Source organism: Centruroides sculpturatus, unplaced genomic scaffold (genome assembly GCF_000671375.1).
Source record: "Centruroides sculpturatus isolate CEXI.00-Female unplaced genomic scaffold, Cexi_2.0 scaffold427, whole genome shotgun sequence".
NCBI lineage: Eukaryota > Metazoa > Arthropoda > Arachnida > Scorpiones > Buthidae > Centruroides > Centruroides sculpturatus.
In genome coordinates this window covers 16,551-40,664 of record NW_019384635.1, presented here as the reverse complement: position 1 = coordinate 40,664, position 24,114 = coordinate 16,551, and the positions used below count along the sequence as shown (strand labels likewise).

Genomic DNA, 24,114 nt, shown 5'->3' with positions numbered 1-24,114 from the left:
GTTATCTCAAGAACGTGACGGATTATATCCTCTTCACCATTAATTTAAGAAGTTTAAAGTAAGCCAATCTGAATAAAACAAATCTCGTTTCATTCGTGCCGATATACACTAGAATTTGAGAACAAATTCACGATTATATTCTTATCTTTTCGGTCCTAAAATAGTATATTATTTAAAGCACACCTTATCCGTGTTAAAGAATATCAAGTTCTACCGAATCCACTTCGGAAGCCAAAAGTAGTAATTATTCTATCAGGAACCGCACCTTGTTGGGTTCACGATAAGATGAGAAAAAGAATAAAAGAAAAAAGAAAACGTCACGTAATAAAAGAGTTTCCTCTGACGAATCACTAACTGAGAACAAGCAGCTGAAGAATAAAGGGTATCATATGATTGCATGACATCACATCCTATGAAGTAGCAGAGTAACTGGATTCGTTTTTTTCCTCCCCCTCCGATAAGGGCGTGGTTCGGATTTTTAGTTATACGTTCTTAGAAATGTTCTCTTTATCAAAACTTTTACCGGTTTTTCTTATAACGTATGGCACACTTTATTCTTTTGCTACGTTCCTGTATAAATTTAAAAAGTAAAAAGTGCCGTTTTAATAAGTGTTTCGTCTATTAAAGGAAAATCTACAAGGGGGAGAATCGAATTTATTATTATTTATAAAGATTTCTTTAATAAAAATAAACATTTTTCATCGTCGGATAATAGAATACAGGATAAATTCTGTTGTCATGTCTGCTTATTAAAACAAAGCTAATTGCCCTGAGAGAGATTTTCGTATTATAAATGGATAGCGATAATTATGAGATTATACATCAAAAATCTTTACTCGACTCTTCCCCACTTTACTAAATGAATTGCTTTAATCTTTAAAAATTTCACGACAAAAATGGTATCTTCCGAATATTAGAAAAATGTCTTATATTATGCATGACTCTTCTTGATATGTCTTCAGTTTGAAACTCTTTAAATATGAAGGGAAAAAAAAATAAAAAAATAAGGTAAATTAATTAACGGTAGAGAAATTTAACGTGAATTTTCTTTCTTTTTTTTTAAAAAAAAAAGGTAAAGAATAAAATTATTTGCTTAATCTCGATAATAATCTAGATACTTTTATTATTCAAAGTTTTAAACAGAGATAACAGCTGACCTTTTCGGGGAATTTTCCCTATCACGATAAATATCGTAATATTTAGGGAAATTGGCTAGAGAATGTCATTTATCAAACGACCGAGCTTATTTGTCCATACTAAATAACTTAAAATTTACAAGTAGTCGCTAAGATTACAAAAGATTGGCGTGTATCGAGCATAAAAATTAATAAAACACTTACTTCCATCGCTTTAAATATTAGCCAGGTTGCGGCCGACGTTTTCATCTGTAAAACGTGAACGTCGAACGTCGAGCGCCGCTATCTTGTAAACGGCGCTCGACGTTCGACGTTTACGTTTTAGAAATGAAAACTTCGGCCGCAGCTTCGCTATTATTATAACTGAATACGTCAAATGTTTAAAACTATTTCTTTATTTTCTTCTTCCGTTATTCAGATTTTTCTAACTTAATTCTCTCCTTATTTACCGTGAAAATCTATATAGAAAATTTCCCTATACAGGGCCATCTTGTGGGCCCTTGTCTATGGGACACGCATGGACAGGGAGAGTGCGGGTTCGAATCCCATTTTTAATCCTTCCGGATGTGGAAAATAATTATAATTAATTCATTTTTAACGGGAATTTTAGTGAAAGGAATAAGTAATAGGCTTTACGGAGGTAAAGAAAGAGCGGGCATAGCGGGAAAAAAGGCGTAATTGTAAATCGCCACACCTATGTGGAAAAGGTAATTGAAAATGTCAACACCGACATCCAGTCAAATTACGAAATTCAGTAAAAAAAATCGATAAAGGTAACTCTCTTTTTACCATTTATAATATAACAGAAGGTAAACTAAACATTTCAATACAATTAAACCTTTGAACAACGGACACAGACGGGAACGTATAAACTGTTCGTTGTTTAGAGGTTAATAAAAAAATAAAGTTTTCAAAATGGCTACCGTACTAATAATAATCAATCTACATTGTCTTTTATACGTGATCAACGTGTAAATTGTGTTGGTATTTTTATTTTAAAGTTAACTCGAGACCTTTTCACTTTGCTTTTATCTGTCTACCACTATTATAATACATTATTTTTACTCTTGAAATTTAAATTTATGAGACATACAAAAGTGAAATCAAAATAATTTTTTAAAATAACAATAGAATTTCTTATTTGTTTGTTGTTTCTATACGCAACGCGATACGTCGAGGGTGACTTTCTACCCCTATTTAGTGCTACAAACGTGAAGAAAACCCGGAAAACACCACGTGAGGCGAAGCACGAATCCTCGACCAATGGTGGGCATAAGTATGAATAATAATTATTATTATAATGGACTAATTTATACTCGTTGATTTATCTTTTAGCGTGCTCTATTCGCGAACTAAATTTTTTTGTCTGTTAAATCGAGGTCACCCGTAATAGTTAAGTGTATAGGGTATAAAATTCGGATTCTACAAATTGTTTTTGGTGAAAATATCGTAATTATCAAAGCCTTAAAATCTTTGTAACCATTAATTAAGCATTGAAAGGCGAAGATAGGAAAGAGAAGTGGAATTTTTTTTAAATTGTGTTTGGTGTTTAGAACTAAAAGTGAATGGTACAGTACCAAAATTTGTGGGGTCTTAAAAACGTCATTAGTACGACAGTGGTGGCATGGGCAGTTTATTTATTTATTTATTTTTGTAGGCTGCGGTAGACGACACTAATCACCGGATCGACTCGAGTAAATGAAACGGAATCTTGTAAATAAATAATTACAAATCGAAACCTTTCGTTCCTTTAAGTGGATTGCCTTTCTACTTTTATTATTTCTTTCTATTCTTTGCTAAAAGTAATTTTCTCTTTCATACGTGTGAAAATGGAAAGAACACTGACAATTTTCGGATTAAAGAAAGCAAATGGAATTCTCCCCAACCGATTACATCTTTACTTTTTAACGTCCCAAATTGCCTTTTTATGTCACTCCGATCAGAGTAATTTTTTTATAGTAGTAAATTTACCATTTCTAACGGATTACAATATGTGCTTCTATAACTTTTCTCACACGAGTAAACGACGTACACCCGATGCCCCCGAGCAATTCTTCTACTTTTTAAAATCTCTCTCTCCTTCCCATTTCGTTACGTTCGGAAATTAAACATCTTCCGGTATTTATAAATAGAAGAGTGGCTCGTTGCAAAATTTAGTTTGTTTCGTCCACGTATTCCACTTTATTATTATTATTTTGCATCGGTAACTACGTCCAGGGAAAGCGTGCAGACTCCCAACGAGGCATATATCGAATTTTCTTTCGTTGTTCTATCATTTTGATTCTTAACGAGTGTACCGAGTGACTATCTACGAAAATTCGATTTCTATACCAAATTTTTTGGTCGAAAAAGCGCATTTCCGTCGCTTATATAAAGTGACAAGATTTGAATTTTTATAAAATGCAATCGAATTTTCTTTTCTAATCGCCTAGTAGTCCGCAATATCATGTAAATACCGAACCTTTATAAGATCATCCCGAACCTTGTCTTGACGAAACGAAGAGTTTTAGTAATAAAATATACATTTATATATTTATTTAAACAGAAAATTTAATTAGTTTTATCAATAAAGGTATGGAATCGACTAACTTTTCCGGTCAACATCGAAAAATTCTTAGAAAAATCCATTTTCCTTTCCCTATACAACTAAAACTTACGTACGGTACACAGAAATTTTCTCCGAAAGCAAATATAAGTACCATAGAACATATTTTTATACAAGATGATTGCTGGTCGTTGCACAATACTATTTGTTTGGAGGGTCGTAAACACGTTCATTCGGCGCTGGTAACAGAGCAAATAAAAAAAAAATCTCCATTACAGATAGTGGAAAAAAAATTCCACGGATAAGAAACTCGAAATAAAATCACTTTAGCGATTTGTGGAACGTTAAATACACTTCAATTGTATAAAAGAATTTGATATATAATTCATTAAAGGAGTCGGGTTGTTATTCAAAACCGCAACAGACTTCTTTAGATTTAATTAAGAATATAATTGCATAGCTTAATGAATTCGATTTGCATTTATAAATATTCGGCTATTATATATTGTATTTAACAGTATCATTATAGGTGATTGTTTAGAACCTTTTGAATATTAGAATCTCAAACTAATAAAAGAATAAAGTATTGTGTAGAATAGAAGAAAGGGTGTCTACGGATTTGTTAATATTCTTTGATTTCAAGGTGAATTTCATATAATATACAATCACTACATATATATAAAATGAAAAAATTTATTTATTGCCATATAGGAGGAAATAAATTATCCAAATGTTCGATTTGTGCCCGTTATTTACGTATGTGGCCAACGGAGAGTGATTTTAGTCTTTTTTGAGGTATCCGCCTCTACACAGACTCAAAAATAAATATCCCGAACATCTTGTTATATTGTCTTGAATCTTAGTAAAATGTACAGATATCCAGTACAAATATATGACAATCTTTATAAGAGAACATACATAAAGTACATTAATTATAAATGTTTCTTAAATATATTCAACAACAAGATTTATTTCACAGATTAAAGTGCTAACTAAATTATATTTAATTTACCAATCAAAGATTAATTGAATAAATTAAAATTTGCATGATTTCAGAAGACAATAAACTGAGTTGATGAATGAATTTTGATACAAAATTTCTAACTACCTTCGACTTTTTAATCTGTTCCGATGTTCCCATTTTAGTCGCAGACAGACCGAAACACTTATAATAAAAATCCAGCAAGCTTCTCCACAATATTTTATTTTAATGTATTAAAACATACCACAATGATTAAATATATGAGCAATTATATATATTTAAGTAATAAATCTTAGAGTTTTGGATAAAAATTGTAAAATCTTTTGCAAATCAATTCATTTGTGCCGTTCCTTTCTATAGGAAAAACTCTTTGTCACCATTTGTTTCACATTGTAAATAATAATGATTAGAAAATTCATGGGCAATGTTATCTACATTTTTGAAAATTACTTGCATGATTGTATTCACAAATATTTTGAAAAAAATTATATATAAACTTACAAATATGTATTAAATAAAATTATATGGGAAGAACATAATTATCACACAAAATGAAATTTGAGTAATTCATAATCTTTTCAAATGGATTCCTCGCTGCCACGCAAATGTTTGACTGTCCATAAAATTAATGATATGTTTGGCAGAAACTACAAATTAATTTATAATTGTAATAAAATATTTTTGGAAGAGTTATATTTTACAATCCATCATGAAATCTTTTAACTCATGCTTTTTCTTGTATTGAGTCAATGATGAAACTATTTGTGATAGTATATAGTAATCTTCAACAATCTCTTGCCACCATATTGATAAAATGGAAATTATTAGAAGAAAGACCTTTCATTCCCAGTTGAAAATTACTGCGCTTCTTGTTATTGGCCTGCTCTGTTTGGTTTGGCAGTGATTCTTTCACATAGTTGTTCATTCTACAATAAAATATATTATAATGTAATAACTGTTATAACAGAAAACTTTTTAAACGATTAAAAAGAAGAACAAATTCATACGTGTTCATTTGTTGTAGGCTTCAAGAATGTAACACTCCTTCTTCTTCAGAATTATGCAGCAATTCATTTAATGTAGTTTCAATTGTATTTTTGTTATATCTACACTTTTCAGAATCACAGAGACAATACTGGCCACGCTTATGTTTCATAGACCAATACTTTGGCCCATAATCAAACCTGAAGAAAACAAATTAATTGTAATTTCTAATATATTCCTTAAATACTTTGTTAAATAAGCTTACTAGATATTAATACTACTTAAATATTAAATTACCCTAATTCTTCATGAGCTTTTATGGATCTTGTAGTGAAAAATGCTATTCTTGGAAAATTAAGATCTTGATGTTCTATAAAAACTTTCACTGGACATAAGTTGGCTTCGCATAAATGATTGATAAATCGACCAACATTACCAAAATATTTTGCATCGATGCAATAACTTGAATCATCCTAAAGGAGAGAATGTATAATTTATAAATTGAATTTCATATAACTTATTTTCTTTATCAATTTACAAATAATACTTACTCTGTTGTCCAATTCAAACATAAAAGAGTCGTCTTCTCTTTTTTCTGCTTCAGCTTCACTCACATATTCTCCTATATATCTTTAAGGATTTTAAATGATTTAATTAAGTAGGGCAATTTATTATTAGTTATAATTTTCATTAACTGCACTGTTTCATACTTACTCGCACACAAATGTTCCCTTGGGTATATCTTGTAGCGTTCTTACACCCCATCCGGTATTTTTTGTTCGGAATACTTGTAGATGGCATCTGAATATTCAAAGAAAAAGAACAGAAAATTAACTTTATATTCTTTATATGTTGCATTTAGTTTTTTAAAATATTTAATTTAAATAAAAGTATTATTAAAATGTAAAGTTTATGCATAAATTAATTATAAATAATTTTTCCTCTGGGTTTTGAATTCAAATTCAAATTTTTCAAAAATTCCAAGTCATAGATGTTGAATCCATGGATTTAAAAATAAATCTTTAAATAGTTTATATTTTAATTACAATGATAAAATTACATGCATATAAGTCAAAAATGTGGTCTAAAAATCTTCAATACTTTTCTTTAAATCATATTTATACTTCTAAAAAATTAAGTTACTTTGAAAATTACACCTTATTAATGGTGCCCACAGACTGTAGAAAAGACGGGGCACAGGCAGGGGAAGTTATGAATTTTCTGTTGTTTTGTGATAATGAAATTTGGCGACCCTGGGAATTAGGAAAAAGGAATGATGAAACAAGGGCACACACCCCAAATGCTCAAGTGTCCCAGCACATCTGTACCTTATCCTATTTTTATTTCCTTAAAATTTTTTCAAACTAAATTTAAAAAGTTTAAATTTAAGGATTTTAGAAAATATTGCATTCTTTGCATTTTTGAAGACCCCAAAAACACAGTATGATGGTATAGATCTAAAACATATTAATGATCAATCAGATAACATTCTAATATTAACATTAGTCATGACCAAATTGTATGTACAGTACATGTAATGAAGTGAAAATATATATACACACACATATAAATACATATACATATGAATATATACCATGTCAGATTTGTGTGAATGCTAAATAAATCATGATTCAAGGGATCCATCTTAAAAATAAACTTCTCTTTACAATAAATATAAATTTAGAGAATTTACAAAACTTCTCGGATAGGCAATACTTTAAAAATGTCTCCTCACTTTCTCCCTTTCACACACCATCAGGAAATCTCAAGGAGAAGCTGACCTTTCTTTAGAGGCTTCTCGTCTGTCTCAATATGTAAAATATTAAAATCTTCCCTCTGGCTATGGCACAATCAATTAAAAAACATACATACATTTGTTAAAATGATGGCATGAGAAAGAGATGATACGAGAATACATTTTTAAAGCATTGTCTATTTGAGAATATGTGTAAATTTTCTAATTGTATATTAANAAATCTTTACTCGACTCTTCCCCACTTTACTAAATGAATTGCTTTAATCTTTAAAAATTTCACGACAAAAATGGTATCTTCCGAATATTAGAAAAATGTCTTATATTATGCATGACTCTTCTTGATATGTCTTCAGTTTGAAACTCTTTAAATATGAAGGAAAAAAAAAAGAAAAAAATAAGGTAAATTAATTAACGGTAGAGAAATTTAACGTGAATTTTCTTTCTTTTTTTTTCGGCAGAAAATAGGGCAGATAAAATCAATGGGTAACACACGTCGTGCAAAAAGTGTGCAAGATAGAAATCCTTATTAATGAGTGCGAACTAATCGAGATTATTTAATTCAATCAGATCGATTATTCTCTTCCATTATCTTTTTTAACACCCCCTTTCTACTGTTGGTTAAACTTCGCCGTATTAATTTACGGAGTTTTGTTTTACCAACCGCGATAATCCATCAGGAGTTGTCATAAAGGTATACAAACGACGACGAGAAGGAGAAGAAAAAAAATATATAATAATAAATAAATATATAAAAACGAATCCATAAAGGATCTATAATAATAATTACACAAGGTAATAGATATAAACAGAATGGTAATTGATACTAAATAGAAAAAAAAAACAATATTGGATGATATTGATTACGGGGAAGACCAAAAATGTTTTCTTTACATAGAGCAGTTGCTTGCCTATTGCCAGTAATGTCAGCATTGATTGACAAGAGTATTAGGTATAAATCTATAGTGATGCATCAACTGTGAAAGCTTTTATATATATATATCCTTCTATCTAATGCCGGTATCAACGGTAAACAAACATACAGTTTTTAGATAAGGCTGTATCTTTTCTAATATATTTTGTTAACGGTGACATTTTTATGAGAAATCTATGAGGAAAATAAAAAAAAAACTTGGCTAGACGATCCAAATTGGAATTTTCTAAAAGTTAATTTAGTTGCGGACGATTACAATCGAATTTCCTAACTTGTATATAGAATTAATGCTGTATATAGCCTACGTTTAGGTAATTATCGTATGATAAAACCCGCAGAAAATTTCTAGATTAACAACCGTCGTGTGTAATATTAATATTTATACAAAATTCACACGCGATTTTATAGTTTTCTATTTAAATTATGCATGTGTGAAAGTTTTACAATTTGAAAATAACGCTTTAGAAATTAAACAATGTAATTACACACCAACCGATATATTAAAGCCCCCCCTTCTTTTTTAAAAGTATTTCTCGCTTATATTAATCGAATTATTCTCATCGTAAACTTTTCTTAAAGTTATTCTTTCCCGAATAAATATTTATCTTTGGTTCCAAACGGTGTTTAAACGGTGGAGTCAGAAACATAATAAATAACCATTAACGGCGCGTTATACCACCGTGGGATCCATTTAAATTAGTGGGCACCGAGTACGGATACTTCTTTTTTTTTTATGAAAGATTGTTACGGGGCATCCCGTTGTTGAAGCCCCAAGCAATTTCGAAAAATCTAATTTAACTTAATTGACGTTTGAACGAGTTAAATGAGATAAAAATTCTCATTGCGGGTGTTGAAAAATCGCAATAAGAAACACTGAAATTTTTATGATAGACGACACTGACCGCTCGTTCTAATCCATATATTTATACAAGCAAAACTATCATAAATATCATCTTGCAAACCCATTACTGTCAACGTTAAGTATATTTTAAACAGTAAAGCTTTCGAAAACTATAAATTACGTATATAATAATATATATATAAATCCGCCCAACGCTCTCATCTACAATAAATGAATAAGAAAATCTAACAGGCTAATTTTCTTTTGGAAAATATCCAAAAAAAAAATAATAAAAAAGTCCATCGGGTGTAATGCAAAAACTTACTTTATCACCGCTCCCTTATCATTCTCTCTTCGGAACACATTCCGGGTGATCTAAGACATTTTTATTATTATTTTTTTCAACTTGTTCATCCAAACTTATCCAGAGTCAGGACGACAGACACATCATTACAAGATGCGCTTCTCTTTCTAACAACTGAATGTCTGCTGCGGGACACACCACTAGTGCACTTGCGCCGTCTGCTGGCGCTTCGCTTGATTACCACGAATACCCCCGATACAACCCGCAAAATATATAAAAAAATTAATAATAATAAAATAGCGTGGTAACCGCTATAATAACAAATAATAATAGAACCGATGGCAGGTACGACACGAGGTAACAATGGATTAATTATGACGGAATATAAGAGAATTTTAATCGATGTGTGTAAAGTCTTCTGTGTGACCGGTTGTCATTCTTTAGAAATTTTCTTGGCAATTTTAATAGTGGAATAGCGTGCCTTAACGGTAGACCCTTATTCCATTATTTCCAACCAGATGCGCTTGATGATTTTCTTATAGAAAACGTTTACTGAATAGAATTGTAGAAAAACGACAGGTGATTTATATATATTTATATATATAAAGTAGAATATGTTATGAACCGTAATGTTTGCTATAGAAATTTNAGCTCATCAAACTAATTATTTTGTTTCAATGAAAACTGTCTTAAAACTTTTTGAGGTGTGAATTACATCATTACATATAGATATATATTAATAATTAAAGTGTTATTTTGTACATAATATGAGCAGTAAAGTTTATTTTAGAAATTACTGTATATTAAAAAGTTTTAGTATCATTGAAGAAAACACTATGAAGTAATCTGATTTAATTCTCATTTTTTAAAATACTGACAGGAGAAAATTGCTCCTATGGATAAGACTTAATGTTATACTTATAACAATAAATAGTATATTAAATGTATAAAAATGTTTAAAAAAAAAAAGTCAAATAAGCACAAAATCCCATGGGTGCCAAGAGGATCTTTTCTCCATACTCAATCAAGCTCACAAAGGTGGCAAGTGGGTGGGAGTAATGAGACATGACATATCTGAGACACTGAAAATTTCCTTGGGTTTTCAAGCACAAGGATTCAATCCCAGGTCCCCATAGAGCAATAGGCTGATGCTGGGATTGCTCGCTGACAAAATTACATAACCAAATAGGATTGTCCAATTACTACAAAACATACAAGACAGATAAGAATATCATTTCAGTTGTGGTCAAATTTTATGCCAGATAATGCCACCAGAGTGCCTTAAAATTGCTACACCAGTTTCCTATAAAAAGTCTTAAAGAGGTTCATTGTCTTCAGAATTTTGTGTCTGATACAGGCATAACTGTATGATACAGTTAAAGATATTACATACAGCAGATAAAGTTTAAAAAAGGGTGCATTATCAGACTGAAGGAAGTAGGATGGCCATTTTTCCAAATTGCCCACTATCTAGGAAATTTTAATTTAGACTGTAAGATGGTATTTGGGGCAGTGAATATGTCAGAATGCACACACCCAGCAACCAGGTTCTGAACACTCTAGACAAGACTGCAAGGAGCGATACGATTGTTTGATTGTGACACAAGCACAAACATTTGCAATATCTGTAGGCAAATCTGTTGTAGGCCAGACCGTAGAGGCATATGGTGCCTGTATTCCTCCTTGGCTGACTACTGATGCATATATCTAGGCATGAAGAGATCCTACAAGATACTAAAGGTTCTGTTAAATTGTATTGTTATTCCACAGAAAATTGTCCCTTTGCTATAATATTGTCATTACATTCACAGTAATAAAATTTTATTCAATTTCAATGCCTCCTTTTTGGTGCATAAATTTTTTGTCAATGAGTGTATTCTCATATTATTTAACTTTGATAAATAATAATAAATTAATACTTATTTTATATAGTTCTTTTCCAATTAAAGTATGTAAGTAAAATAAATATAAATTAGGAATGTTAAACATTAAAATAAATAAAATTATAAAATTTTTCCACCTTATTCCATACTGAACAACTCTACTACTACAATCTTTCCAACACAGACAAGCTGAATTACATTCAAAGATCATTGGAGGATCAGCCATGTTGAATTCAGGTAAAAGATGCCCTTTCTGAAAATAAAAATGCATTGGCAATTCAATAATTTCTTATACAAAACTCTACAGGTTGAAAGACTGAAATAAATCATTGCCCAAGCTTAATAATAAAATTAGCTATAAAGAATACTCAGATAATGACGACAACAATCCTAGGGAAAATCTCAATTACGACTGATTTAAAACTATTGATAATGACTTTTGAGAATTTTTATAAGTCTTTATTAACATTATCTAAACAGAGAAAATTCATACAAAAATTAATTATATTTTCTATCAAAATTTTAACTAAAAAATTTAATCAACATTTATTCAATTTTATAACTAGTAGAAAGAAACAATAAAATTCTGCTTTATTGCCAGTTTTTTTTATACAAAATATCTAAAATTCGAGTGCTTTTGAGCTTTTTATAGCTCATCTTCAGGAGTACATTGTCAAAAGTGCTTAGATGTTAGATATTTATAGAATGTCCACCGAAAAGAATTTTATTGTTTCTAATAATCTTAATTTGGAATTGAGATGTTCTTTATATTCGTTTTTAGATTCTATTTTAAAATCCACATATTGTACATTAAAATAAATGTTCAAAGTTTTAAATCAATAAGAAATTTTATAAAATTTCTTATCGATTTACGTTTCAAAAATTTTTATAAATCTAATTACATAACACTATTAGACTTTATTGAATAAAAAAACATGTAGATACTGTGATAATTATTTTATAATTCTTCAATTTCCTCAAACATACAAACTATTTGCTTCCTTGCAGATCAAGATGAAAATTCCAAAGTATTTATTAATGAAAAGATAATATATTTACATTAAGATTTTGAAATTATATAAATTATAAAAGATATTTTTATGGCATCAGTCATCATAAATGTTTTAGAAAATACCAAAAATATAACAAAATCAATAAACCTTAAATGAATCGGCATTGTAGTTCTAGTTACTACAATGCTCTCCAATGAAATAAAATGAACATAGAATATTAAGAATGATTTATATAATAATAATAATAATAATAAAATACATTCATAAAAGTACATTCATAATATTTGATATTTAATTTTAAATGTTTGAGTATAAATTCCATTGGTATTAAAAACTGAAAATAGAGACAGGGAATGCTGAAAACATTAATCAAATAATTAAAATTGACTTCTGTAAATTTTGCATTTTTAAAGATAAAATACTATATTTAAGTACTGACATATATTCTAAAAATGTCTTTGGCGTTAAGAGATTTTTAAAAACAAGATATATATATATATATATTTTTTTTATAATAGAATAAAATTAGTTATGTTAAAAAGTATGAATAGATTAATGCGGTGGTTCCCAAACTTCTGCAAACAATAGTGCCCTTAAGCTGCTGCCATCTGGTGGTGGCTCCTAATTATATACTGGTACACAGCATAAATTTTATATATTGTATTTGGTATTCTGTCTATGTAAGAATAATTGTTATGTTGGTATGTTATATGGTTAAATGACATAAACAAATAAAGGAAAGTAATAGTTCTTAGGCAAAGAATAAATACTATATTTTATTTTCACTGTTCAAAAATTTCATACTGATACATTGCACTGTCATTTTTAATTTTTTTTTGTAATTGAAAGTGTTGTAACAATTTTAAGCTAAGTATTTTATATATGTACAGAGTGAATAGATGCTAAGTATTCATTGAATACAAATTTTAACTCATGTAATATTAACCACAAAACAAAAGTAAAAATGTCTGTAAGTAACTGTTTTTCTGTCTTTCTATAAGTTTTTTTATTAACAGGAAGAAGAAGATAGTTCTTAAAAAAAAAAAAGCTTGTATTTATTAATATTTAAACAGTTCTAATGAGATGGATCAAACAATTGCTGGATTACATTGAGGTAATAATGCTACTAATTATTAATTAAAAGTCAAGTCAAGTAACTTGGCCTAGAGGTAGGTTTTAGGCACCACCATCTCTTGATTAATTTAATTATAATTATATTATTATTAATCTGGAAATTGCTTGATGTTAAACTTAAAATCAGCTTATTGGATGTTTATATTCTAGTGAGATGGATCTAAATATATAATTTAGATAAGCATATAAAAAAATGAAGTGAACAAGTGCTATCAGCAAATCACTAATTAATTAATTAAAATAATGGCTAACCTGGCCATAACATTCCTGACTACTTTTAGTGGCACCTGAAAGTGCCACAGTACATAGTTTGGGAACCACTGAATTAATGTATATGGATGGCATAATCAAAAAATTCTTATTCGGGGCACTGGCAGCATATATGTTAATGAATGAGTCTAGAGCAGGGGTGTCCAACCCGCGGCCCAAGGCAAGTTCCAGTGCGGCCCAATAAACGTGTAAACAAAACTGACAAATTTTTTTACTTTATTTATCTATTTCAACGGCATAAATTCAAAAAAAGAAGTTTCACAAAGCCGTAAACCTTTATACATATTTAATTTTTGAGTGGAAAGGAAATATCTTCAAATACTTGGAAATGTATGAATGAGGAAGGAATACTATAAATAAATAAAGCTAAAGTTGAGACTCAAAGGATTATAGACCCAAATTTGGTGAAAGAAGAGAAAGGACAAAAGATAAAAAGTAGTGAGAAAGGTTACATAGACTTTCTGTTAAGCAAATACTATATGGACCCATAATTTCCCAACCTTCCTCACTTCTTTTGTCCTTTCTCTCCTTTCCCCGCATTTGAGTCTATAATCCTTTGATTGGTATTTCGAGCTTTCTTTAGTATTCCTTCCAGTGTTGCATGATTTGGCTACTTTGCGCCAAATTTGGCTACCCTTTTTTATTTTGGCGTAAAAATTATTATTTGGTTACATCTTATTTATAAATATATTAGTCGAATAAAAATGCACTTTAAAATAGTGTTTTATCATTTTTTTATTAATTAGAAATCCAAATAAAACAAATATTTGTGTTTTTCAAATAAAGTTTTGTTTGTCTCCTTTATAATAAATGAATTTATTTATTTCTAAGTAAAAATNTATAATTACGTGAAACGTCATCGGGCAGCTGAACTATTTTCCGCCGTCAAGTGCCACGCTACGGAGAGTTTGCTATCGTCTGTACAGTATTATATATAAATTAGGTACTGTACATATAATTATATATAAATTAGGTACTGTATATATAATTATATATTAACTTAATTTATTGTAACTTTATTATACAGTAGAACCCCTCTAATCCGTCATCTTTGGGACTGGGGGCATGGTCGGAATGCAAAACAGGTCGGATTATCAGAAAAAAGTAAAATAAACAATCTTCCCCTTTGTCCAGTCTTTGTAGCACTGCTAATTTTTCATTTAATGAAAGAGTAATGTGTTTACGTTTCACTCCTGACATGTTAAAAACACACACAAAACTGTACATGTACACACAATGTAAAACATATACTGTAACGAACACAGAAAAACGCCACGGACGGTGAGCCACCGACGAGTCAGGACAAGTTTCTCAACTCCGACCACGGTCGGATTAACCGGAGCGACGGACTAGCCGAGGGCGGACTAGAGGGGTTCTACTGTATATACTTGTGGCCCAAAACTTCACAAAAACAATGTCTGACATATGTTATGAATGGAAAAGAACAATGTCAGTCAGATAAAACAATATTTTTTAATGTATTTTTTGTTAGAAATAAATAAAAAATATTTTATTTTGGAGAACAATATTCTTTCCATTCACTTGTATTATAGTACATTTTAGTTTTAGAGAAACTCATTTTAAACATTATTATTTTGATGTTTTAGATTCTGACCTTGTTCAGTAATGTCTGTAAAAGCATTGATAGTTTAATAATGAATAATATATCCTTTATTTTTCTCTCATATCATATTATAGCTCATATTGTTACAAAAAAATATATAAAAAGTCAAATAATAAATTAATATTGCAGATAATAAATGAAGGGTATCAAATTACCTAATAAATATCAACAGACATTTTCATATGTCAGACATTGTTTTTGTGAAACAAGAAATGATACCATGATTTTTTAATGGCTTATAACTCAAAAAGAACATTTCAAATAAAAAGTGGCACTCAAAATTAACCTTTCTACAACCCCTTCAGTTTTTTATACTCATTTCTGAAATGCCTTGTATATACTTGTATTATTGTGTATTATATGGCATGATCAAAAAGTTTCCATTTGGGGATTCACTACTCAGCATACTCAGCAGTGTGTATGCTGAGTATGCTGAGAAATTTCTACATATATCGTCACCAGGGGGCAACTTCTCTAAAAATCTACATTTTCCAGCGCTAATCTTTAGTAGATAAAAAGAAGAAAAAAACCCCAAAAGAAAGTATGATGGAAGTAAGCAAGACAACTGTATGTCACCAGTTCCTTTTTCAGAAAATTTTTAAAAATTTTAATTGGATGTGTTTTGTGTTTTTTAAAAGGACTTTTTGTAAACTTTCTGGCGACAAGTAGCCTAAAAAGGAAGGTCAGTTGCCGAAAATGTTTTAGTCTTGGAACACAAGTAATAAATGGTGATCCTTTTTGGACAGTTTTGTCTTCAATTTTATTTTACTAAATTTAATCTCTTAGTGGTTTCACTTGTTGTTATTTGGCAGTTTGCTTCAATCAGTACCTTTATTTTGTTTTCATTGGTTTCAACTGGCCATCCAGAATGTGGTGCATCTTCAATATTGAAATTGCCAGAACAAAATTTTGTAAACCAGTTTTGGCACTGTCGTTCTATCAATACATCTTCTGCATACACGTCACACAATTTTTTTCTCGCTTGAACAGCGTTCTTACCTTTTCGGTAATAAAAGAGCAAAATATGCCGAAAATGATGCTTTCGATCTTCCATATTTGATGGAACACAAAAAATAAACAATCGCACAAAATCAAACAAAATTTTTCACAAATAAGCCTTAAAATACTAGATGTCAAAATATATAATGATAATACAGTTTAGAATGAAAATGGCGGGAAAAATACGACTAATCCGTCTAGTGGTAAAAAAGCGAAATTACTTTCTGAACAACCCAATACCATATCTTTCAAAACTACTAGTAGAGCATTGTGATATTTTATCTCATTTCATGTTTAACTGTAACAATTTTATAATTTTTTCTATTTCTGTGGTTTTTCCTCACACAGTTTCCCCCATTTTTTGAAGGTGTCCAACCACTCTCTCTTTGAGTATTTTAACTGAACAAAAATGTTTTGCACTAATTTTAAGATTCTCTATGACAGTAATGTAAACTGTGCCACTAACTTTCATAGGAAGTGTGATAAGATTTGGACCCATAAGAAGAGGTGAATAGCAATGAGGTTATTGATATTCTTATACACTTGTATTTAGATAACAGGCAGCAGAAGTAAGATACAGTAGTCTGATACAATATTTTTGTTCACAGCCTGTATAGAAATATCTTAATGATAAAAATATTTAACATGTCAAATTAACTGACATAAGTATATGTGTAAATATATTATTCCAACATATGAAAACAGAACAGTTTTAAAATCTCAATTTTTATACTCTACAATAGACATACAATGAATTAACCAATGATTTAACAAAATTAATTTGGAAGGTAAATGTATGAAAAGCATCTTAATATCAATTAAGTTTAAAAAAATTTTAGTTGCAATATTTCAACAATTTAAATAACATTTTTTTATACATATAAATATTAAAAAATATTTATCAAATCAATGTAACTAATAAAGTAAATATTCCTAAATTGATAAGTTACAATTAAAATAAATAAATATCAATAAAAAAATAATTTTTATTAATTTTTTCATTTTTAATATTTTTGTTTTTATTACAATTATTTGAAAATGTATGTACAGTACATGCATTCTTACATACCTTGATAAAGTATTTTAAAAAATAATAGCAACTATTGTACACAATCCACAAAACACATAATTGAAATCGTTAAATAATTTAATACTTACATCATCATACCAACATTTGAAGCTAAGTGCGGCACAGGTACAACTTGGGTATCTACAGTTGTTATTACAACGACAACTCTAAAAATTCAAAAATAAGAGTTAATTCACATTACAAAATAATTATTTGAACAAAATTATTAAATTGTATTATTTGCAAGTTTATTATAAATTGAAAAATACAAAAAAGTGAAAAAATAAAAATTAAGTATAGCCATATCCATGTATTTGAATTCCTCTTCAATGAATGATATTGGTTTACTAATTTCACTTGCAATTGCCACTCTTAGTAACTTTAAAACATCCCAAACAACAACTTCCATTAAAATCCAGTAAACATAAACAATCCAGAAAAAAAAAACATGAATTTTTGGAGTCTGAAACATGTTATTAGCTACAGGAACCCATACTGTCTTGGAAATGATTAATTTATAAAAAATGCAATTGACTTTACCTGAATGAGAAAAAATTTACAAGAACAGTTCATCTTCTGTCTGGAATTTCAGTAATTGCAATGGAACTACAGTAGAGCGTCGATTATCCGACTCAATTGGGGACTGGAGTTGGTTGGATAATTGAAAAGTCGGATAACCGAAAAGTATGAAAAAATCCATTATTAGTGTAGTATATTATTATATCCCATGTAATTAGTATATTAGTATATCGCTATTAACCCACTTCACGTTGAATTTTCATCGATGTTAAGCCTAACAAAAATTTTTAAAAATAATAATCGTTGTTATTGTATCGTTAAAAATTAGAAAATTAAGCCTCGTTTAAATACTGGCTCCCTTTCATGGTTGAATGAGTGTTGCCAGCTAAAACACGTAAAAATAATATTAAAGTAGCCAAGGCATAGCCAAATATTGTAGCGCAACATCACTAGCGGACATTTGAAATTTGCCGACTAGGACGGTCGGTTAACCGAGGTGACGGTTAATCGGGGGTCAGATAATCGAGGCTCTACTGTATATTCATTACAAATTTATGTTCCTTTTCCTAAGTATTTCCATATGATGCTACTTTTCCAATTGTTTTTAAAATGATGCCTATAGAATAAAAGTATTTTGACTAGTGTTGAAGCCACCATGACAAACTCTCTGACTTCACAGCATCTGTCATGCAGTAGCTCCTGTCTCCCAAGGCTCTTGTTTCTTTCTGAGGGTCAAACAGTTGATAATCACATGGTAACAGATGTGAACTGAAGACTGGGTGATCCAGAATTTCCCAATCAAATTTGTTAATTGCATCCACTGTGCAATGTTAGGACCATACTCCAACATTGAACAAAAGACTTCTATTCTGCAAGCATAACATTGTTGCCAAAACAATAGAAAAAGTGTCAGTGTGAGGAGAAGAAGTACTTAGAGAAAGTAACATAAATTGGGACTATATGACACATACAGTTGCATCACCATTACTGAAATTCCTGACAGAAGTTGAATTGTCCTCATACATCATTTTTGCAAATTATTTAATTCAAAAACTTTTTGAGTTTAAATTTAATCACATCATATTTACATATTATATATTTTTTCCATTAATTTGTAATCTTGAGCAATGAATCTGTTATGTTCAATGCAATTATTTCAATTATAGAAGCAAGCTTCTTGATGACAAGTTTCATAATTAAAATTTCTTGAAGAATGACTTCTTTAATTTATTGAAATCTATTAACTCCTGTAAAGTATTTTTGTTGAAATCATATTTAATCTTATGTAAGTTAGATTTAACATTTTAAAAAAAGAATTATGCTTTTATTTTTAATAAAACAAAACAATATTCATTTCAATACTGATAAATGCAATAACTTTATTATACTAATCATGTTTACTCAAAATATTTATTTAAAATAAGACATTTATAAATGTAAACATCTATATTATTTAATTTATATTTTATAATTAATTAAAATTCAATTATTACCTGAAGAGATGTTATTGTCCTATCAATATTTACATAATCTGTCTCACAGTTATCGATGATATAAATAAAATTGTCTGGAGTTGATGTATTATCTACTTCATTAAGACACTGAATAGGTGTAACATCTCTTCCTCGAGATATATCTCTAAAATTAAGATAATTTCAAAAATTGAATCATAAAACATACATTCACATTAAGTATTCTGAATGTTTAAATAAACTAACCTGTGAAAAATTGTTTCAATTTTCTTTGGACACTTTGAAGAACTGTTCATACTTAGAGCCATCCATGTTTGGGATTGTTGATCTGCACAGCACTAGATATAAAAAAAAAATTTGTTTTCAAATCTAGGATATTCTGTAANAATTCTTTACTTTTGTATCAGCTCCACGAGCAAGAAACAAGCTATAACAAATTTAAAAAATTATTAAAATTGTTTACTAACTAATAATTTTAAATTAAAAATAATTTACACTAAATTATATTATATTATAATATTTATAATATAAAAAAGAAATCATACAATTGTCTTCTTGCAATTAAAAGAATTTTTTTACATAAAATGAATCCAGTTTTTATAATTTTCTGCAATAATAAATTTTATCTATGTCAAATTTTTTGAAACTTTTAAAACATCTAAAAATTTCAATAGTAAACTTGGAAATCAACTTATTTCAAAAGTCATAACTATGTAAAGTTTGGCTCTTCTGCAATCCCTCTTGAGACAAAACTCTACCACAAAATCTGTCAGAAGGAAATGTCTTGGTGGCAATGACCAAACCAAAAATGCAATGTGGTTTTTAGAGCTTATTTATTAGTTTTCTTGTTTAGGAAGCCACACACAATGCAAAAGGGTTTTTTTTTAATTCAGGAATATGCATTTCAAGATTTTCTACCCCTCTTTAGTCCATTCTTTATGAAATTCCCATTTAACATTACATTTGATATAATACTTGGCAAAAATAACAAATCAGATTTCATATCTTTGGGTTCATATGAGATCTGTTTTGCAAAAATCATCATCATTATAAAAAAATTAAGCTTAAAAGTGAAATAAAATTTTACTCACACAACACATTCATAATTGCTCTGACGTGCTGAAATATGCCTGTAAATAAAATATTACATATTATAAATTAATGTTGAATAATTATAGTCAATTACCATTCATTTAAATGTCATTTCTTAACAAATCTTCTTTTATATTTATGTATACATTGTTGCATATTTATGTATATAAGTATAGATCATATATGTTTTTGGATGAGAGGAGAAATTATGCTAAATGTTTGACCTGCATAAAATAAGTAATTTTTCACAATAGATGTATTTTGGACTCTAATCAATAGCAAACTGCCCAAACTTAGTTAGGTAATAATAATTCCTTCATGAACAGAATAGGCATATGATTTAGATGCATGAGAAAAATTACAAGCAATGGTCAGGGCATAAATTTATGAAACTGAAGAAAAGTAGGAAATACCATTATGGAATAAAATGTTTCTTTAAAGGTTTGATGTCAAGGGTGTGGTTTAACATTACCCTTATTGTACAAGAAAATTAAAAATATTGTTTGAAAATATGCATATTGATAAGCAAGATGAAGAGGGTGAAAATGGGAATGTTACAAAACCAAGTCAGCCAGTGTAAACTGTAAATTCTGTAATGAAATAAGTAAAAATATATGGATGTTTTAAACAAAATAGAAAAAATTATTATGAACAGATGTAATGCTAAGAGTAATGCAGAGAATTAAGCAAAAAAAAGAGGAGAAATGCTGTCCAATTCTGCATATAAACTTGAAGATACAATTAGAATTAAAATTCCAAATATTGCTTGAAGACAAGAAAATGATCCAGAACTTAAAAACTTCATTTTATGTTACTTAGATTTTCTAGGGAGCAATGTTTAGAGGCTGCAATGCACCAATAAAGTTGCTGCTACAAACCTCACTTTAAATATTTGCCACTATACAAGTAGGGAAATAATATTGTTATTCTTAGAGAAGATAGAGCAATGTGATGATATTGTCTATCCATTTAAATCAACAATATTACCATAAGAGAAAGTCTAGTTAAGAAAGTCATTGGAATTATCAAGAAGAAATAAAAAAGTATCATAGTATCATAATAATAGGTATGATGAGAAAACTCCATACATCAAAACTGGATCATATATCTTGGTACAAAACTCAATGTTAAAAACCCAATGGTGAAGAGTCTGTACCAAGTAACCAAACTGATATTATAATAGAAAATTGAAAAATGTAAGATCTTAAATCAAAAAATATATATTTAAAACAACTTATATAACAAATATCCAATTATTTTATTGCATGAGCCATAGTACACTCTAAGTGAGGGATGTAAACATGTTAATGCTTTCACTCAGATGAAGTCCTACTGATCTATGACCTAGGCTCCAACTTTTAGGGTGCAGCTTGCATGGTTGTAGTACCATGAAAGCCACCAGTAGTGTATTTGTATACCCTTACGCAGGCCAACTCTTAGCAAGTATGGTGTTAAAAGTAAACATGTTTGAGCACTTGAGTGTTTATAAGAAATAACACTATTATACAAGCCTTCATTTTGTAAATAATTTAGCATCATTTTGCTTTCTGATATATAAGTTTGGATATTATTGGTAACTCGAGAACAATCATGTTCTGAAAACATTGATTCCAATTCAAAAATTGGGGAACACAGCACAGTTTAGCCACACTTGGTTTTCAGACACCGTATATATTGTTAATAGACTTCATACAATTGCTATGAAAATTCTGAGTGAGTCAAGCACATTCAAAAAGTAATCCAAGTCCAAAAGTAGCATTGGGTGGCTCTGATTTCTAAAGTAAATGCATTTAAAGCATTCAATACTTAGATTATACTTGGATCATAAAAAAAATGCACCCTTGGAAAGAACAGAGACAAAGGCTAGAACAGGTGTATCTCTTTTTTGCTGTATGACAATATGATAATGTAATTAACTAAAATTAACTCTTTAAGTATTAATTTTTAACTTTTTTAAATATTGAAAAACAAGTTGAAAAAGTTGATGTTCACATTTTTGTTAAATATTGTAATTTTTTCTTTGAATTATAATTTAGCATTTTATATTTTCTGTTATCTGTCTGATTGCATGAATTATCATAAACAAAATACTGTTATTTTGCTCATTATATAAAAGTATGTTTACTTTATCCAGTCAAGATTGATTAAAATGTAATTACTGAAATAATACTAGAAATTGTTTTATTCTTATTAAGTAAGTTTAGGTACTAAGTATATTTTATACACTTAGATTTATCTATAAGGACCTTGAATAAGTTCTCGCTGTTCTTTAACAGATGGCGTTACCAGAACCACATGTGTTTATTTTTAGATGGTGACGCATCTGTAAGGAAGTACAATAAGCGACCTTGAAATTCAGTATATGTCATTTCACTGAAGTGTAAACAACTTATTTTTTCATTGTGTTAAACATGTCTAGTTTCATGCCAAAAAAAGAGTATTTGCAGGGAATTTTATTGCACTATTTTATTCCAAAAAAATCTGCAGCTGAAGCACACAGAATTCTTGTTGAGACTTACAGCAACCATGCTCTGTCGGAAATAACATGCAGAAATTGGTTTAGATGCTTCAAAAATAATGATTTTGATGTTGAAGATAAAGAACGATCTGGTGCACCAAAAAAGTTTGAAGATGAGGAATTAGAGGCATTACTTCATGAAGATTCATGTTAGATGCTAGCTGAACTTGCAGAATCATTAGGAGTTGATCACACAACAGTTTCGAAATGTTTAAAAGGATTAGGAATGATTCAAAAGCAAGGACATTGGGTACTGTACGAGTTGAAGCCGAGAGACGTCAAACATCATCTTTTCACATGTGAACAGCTGCTTCAATGGCAGATAAGAAAAGGTTTTCTGCATCGTATCGTGACAGGCGACGAAAAATGGATACACTACGATAACCCTAAGCGTAGAAATTCGTGGGGTAAGCCCAGCCATGCATCAACATTGTCAGCAAGGCCAAATATCCAAGGTTTGAAGCTTCTGCTCTGCATTTGGTGGGATCAGATAGGTGTAGTTTATTATGAGCTGCTCAAACCAAACGAAACCATCACAGGAGATTGCTATCGACTACAATTGATGTGTTTGAGCCAAGCATTGAAGGAAAAACGGCCGCTATATGAGCAGAGACACGACAAAGTGATTTTGCAACATGACAATGCTCGGCCACATGTTGCACAACCGGTGAAAACGTACTTGGAAACGCTTAAATGGGAAGTCCTACCCCACCCGCCATACAAGGTCTGTTCAAAAAGTATCGGACCTTATGTTTTTCCGCCTATATTTACAAAACATAAATTAATATTAGAATTACTTATTTACCTCATGTTCCATACAACTATATTCTCCTTCAGTATTTTGTCTTATCAAAACAATATCAATGTTGTTATGACGTGTCTTTATTCCAGGTTGACTTTTGCAATGAAGGATGTTAACAAACAGATCTAACTGTAATCTGAAAGATTAATAATCATTAGAAAATTTGAAATAGTTGCTTTTTTTATCCAAACAAATTTAATATAAAAGAGGGATATTCAAACGTATCACTTAATACTATAA

General features: G+C 29.6%; 1 protein-coding gene across 1 annotated transcript in view; it reads right to left on the bottom strand.

The window, feature by feature from the left end:
- Nucleotides 1-4,358: 4,358 nt before the first annotated feature.
- LOC111625858 (histone-lysine N-methyltransferase EHMT1-like) overlaps nt 4,359-24,114 on the bottom strand; it is a gene marked incomplete at its 5' end in the record, with an annotated part of 34,303 nt that continues 14,547 nt past the window's right edge. The window contains 11 exons of the mRNA XM_023369097.1: nt 4,359-5,589; nt 5,671-5,847; nt 5,945-6,120; nt 6,199-6,277; nt 6,362-6,448; nt 11,500-11,615; nt 17,561-17,638; nt 19,484-19,628; nt 19,709-19,800; nt 19,844-19,889; nt 20,554-20,592. Of these exons, the coding sequence (XP_023224865.1) occupies nt 5,691-5,847; nt 5,945-6,120; nt 6,199-6,277; nt 6,362-6,448; nt 11,500-11,615; nt 17,561-17,638; nt 19,484-19,628; nt 19,709-19,800; nt 19,844-19,889; nt 20,554-20,592 (1,015 nt within the window). The remainder of the gene's footprint in view (nt 5,590-5,670; nt 5,848-5,944; nt 6,121-6,198; nt 6,278-6,361; nt 6,449-11,499; nt 11,616-17,560; nt 17,639-19,483; nt 19,629-19,708; nt 19,801-19,843; nt 19,890-20,553; nt 20,593-24,114) is intronic.